At 49.2% G+C, this 2,332-nt stretch overlaps 2 protein-coding genes across 2 annotated transcripts in view; both read right to left on the reverse strand.

The window, feature by feature from the left end:
• Positions 1–1,082, reverse strand: part of LOC101861440 — a 4,836-nt gene extending 3,754 nt beyond the window's left edge. Inside the window, exon 1 of the mRNA XM_005099136.1 lies at positions 845–1,082. Within this exon, the coding sequence (XP_005099193.1) occupies positions 845–1,082 (238 nt within the window). The remainder of the gene's footprint in view (positions 1–844) is intronic.
• A 170-nt stretch (positions 1,083–1,252) lies between these two features.
• LOC101861661 (tetratricopeptide repeat protein 25-like) overlaps positions 1,253–2,332 on the reverse strand; it is a 10,160-nt gene continuing 9,080 nt past the window's right edge. Inside the window, exons 7-8 of the mRNA XM_035969977.1 lie at positions 1,905–2,227; positions 1,253–1,381 (exon numbers count right to left, since the gene is read on the reverse strand). Of these exons, the coding sequence (XP_035825870.1) occupies positions 1,253–1,381; positions 1,905–2,227 (452 nt within the window). The remainder of the gene's footprint in view (positions 1,382–1,904; positions 2,228–2,332) is intronic.

Below are 2,332 nucleotides of genomic sequence, written 5' to 3' on the forward strand. Positions count from 1 at the left end.
GAGGGGAGGGGGAGGGAGGAAGGGATAAAAGGGGAGGGGAGATGGTGGGAGGGGAGGTGAGGAGGTGGGAGGGGAGGGGAGAGGAGTGAAAGAGCGAAAAGAAGAAGTGAGATGAGGTGAGGTGAGGTGAGGTAAACTGGAGTGAGATGAGGTGAGGTGAGGAAGAGATGTGAGAAAAGAAGATTTGAGTATGAAACGGCAAGGGATGGGGACATGGAATAAGGAAAAGTAGTGGTAGAAAAGGGGGAATTCGATAAGAAATACTGACATGATAAATATAACGACTGACTCATTAAAATACATTGTAGACGCATGATTTCACCTCTCTTTGACGAGCAGTTTATTATTAGAAAAATGGTATGGGAAGTCAAACATTAATAATCAACCAACAGTGGAATAGTCACGCAGTAATGATTCTATTAGATCTTAAAATCAATACCATCATGAATTCAAGTTAATGATAACATTTGGGTTTTTTTTCCCACTTAGTTTTTCAACTGAGAAAACCAAGACATACTACATTGATACGAGGTGGGACTGAATGAGACGCAAAAAGTTTCAAACTGTATTTATGAAGGAAGCGAAACGAAACGATAAACAATAAAAACGTACAGTCTGCCATTTACCAAATTAACCTTCTCATAAGTCTGTATTGACAAGCAGTTGGAACGTTATTTAAAAACCCCATCGACATAGCATACCTAGACCAGTCGTCTTTTAAATCTAAAAACCCCATCGACATAGCATACCTAGACCAGTCATTTTTTAATTAAAAAACCCCATCGACATAGTATACCTAGACCAGTCGTTTTTTAAATCTAAAGACCCCATCCTCATAGCATACCTAGACCAGTCGTTTCCTCGCCATGTCCATCCTGAGTGCCGCCTTGTGTGTGTCTCGGCACTCCCCCGTCCTCGTCAATTGTCTCATAGCTGTAATTCCCTGCCGGAGTGTGGCTCTGTGCGGTGTCCTGGGTCACCGAGAGGTCAGTCAAACGGCCCGGGGTGAAGTCGTCGAAGCGGCTGCTCCATTCCGCCATTCCACTAGAAACGCCTGTAAGGTCAAGGCTTTCTTGCGTCATGTGACCTTGAGAGTCATCCGTGACCCCCTCACCGTGACCCCGACTTTGGGCGCCCAGACCAGCTTCTCCTTCTCTTCTTCCTCCACCGTTGTTTCCTTTAGCAGCGAGTCTCTCGGCGTCTGTTTGGACCTCTCCTCCTCCACCACCTCCTCTTCCACCTCCTCCTCCTCCTACTCCCCCGCGCGGACTTTTGTATGGGAGCCTTCTCTCTCTCCTGCTCCTCCCTCCACCTCCACCTCCTGCTTCTCCTCTACCGCCTCCTCCTTCTTCTCCATGACGTTGTTTATGATGATCAGTGTCTGGCAACACGGCAAAAGTCACATCCCTGGGTGTACCCTGCTCACTGAAATGACCTCCCGAGGTATCGTGAAGGTGTTGCTGGTGATGACTCTTATGAGGCGAACCACCCCCAGACCTGTACGTGCTCAGCTGACTATGGTCAGCTCTACTAGAGAACTGGGACCTATTCTCCGCACCCTCCTCTCTAGGCGTGCCGATTTTCGAATGAGAACGAGTGTTCTGGTGTTGGGAATAGTCATATCTCGGGGTTTCCTTATGGTAGGTTCCCTCCCGCGATAAAATCGAATGCGATCGGCTGTCCGGCCCGCTTCGATCCGTGTCTAGATGTTCGAGTAATCCGTGCCGTCGATGGTTTGCGTGGGGGTGTTGTTGTTGTTGTTGTCGGTCTTTCTGACGCCTCATCTGTGGATCACCAAAAGGCTCCAACTCTCTCGGACTCTCTTCAAACATGCTCGTACTTCCTCGTCGTACAGCTAGGCGCGACGGCACAGCCGATTCGACGACCACCCCATCTTTTCCAACCTGACCTCGGTTGTGCTGTTCATCAACCTCTCTTTCATCCCCCGTCGTCGCTGGTTCAACCACCAACATCGTGTTCTGTCTAGCTGCCGTCACCGCGTTCTCTTCATCTCCGTCCAGGGTCGTCGCTTCGCGCCTGCTTCCTTTCTTCTTTCGCTTCTTCTGTCTGGCCGCGTGTGGACGTCTGTTGAGATCAATGACCGTCTGGGTTTTGCTGCGGCTCATCAGGCGATCGTTGAGAATTTCCCGCTTTCTCATGATGGAGGTGATGGTCTTGCTGAGATGTTCCATGGCGTACAGGATTACTGTGACGGACTCCTGGTCATCTGTGAAAAGGTGAGGGGAAGGGGTGGGTAGAGATGAAAAAAAGAGACCAAGCAAGAGATAGATATACAGATACATAGGCTCAGAGAGAGAGAGAGAGAGAGAGA

This window comes from Aplysia californica, unplaced genomic scaffold (assembly GCF_000002075.1).
Source record: "Aplysia californica isolate F4 #8 unplaced genomic scaffold, AplCal3.0 scaffold00203, whole genome shotgun sequence".
NCBI classification, from domain to species: domain Eukaryota; kingdom Metazoa; phylum Mollusca; class Gastropoda; order Aplysiida; family Aplysiidae; genus Aplysia; species Aplysia californica.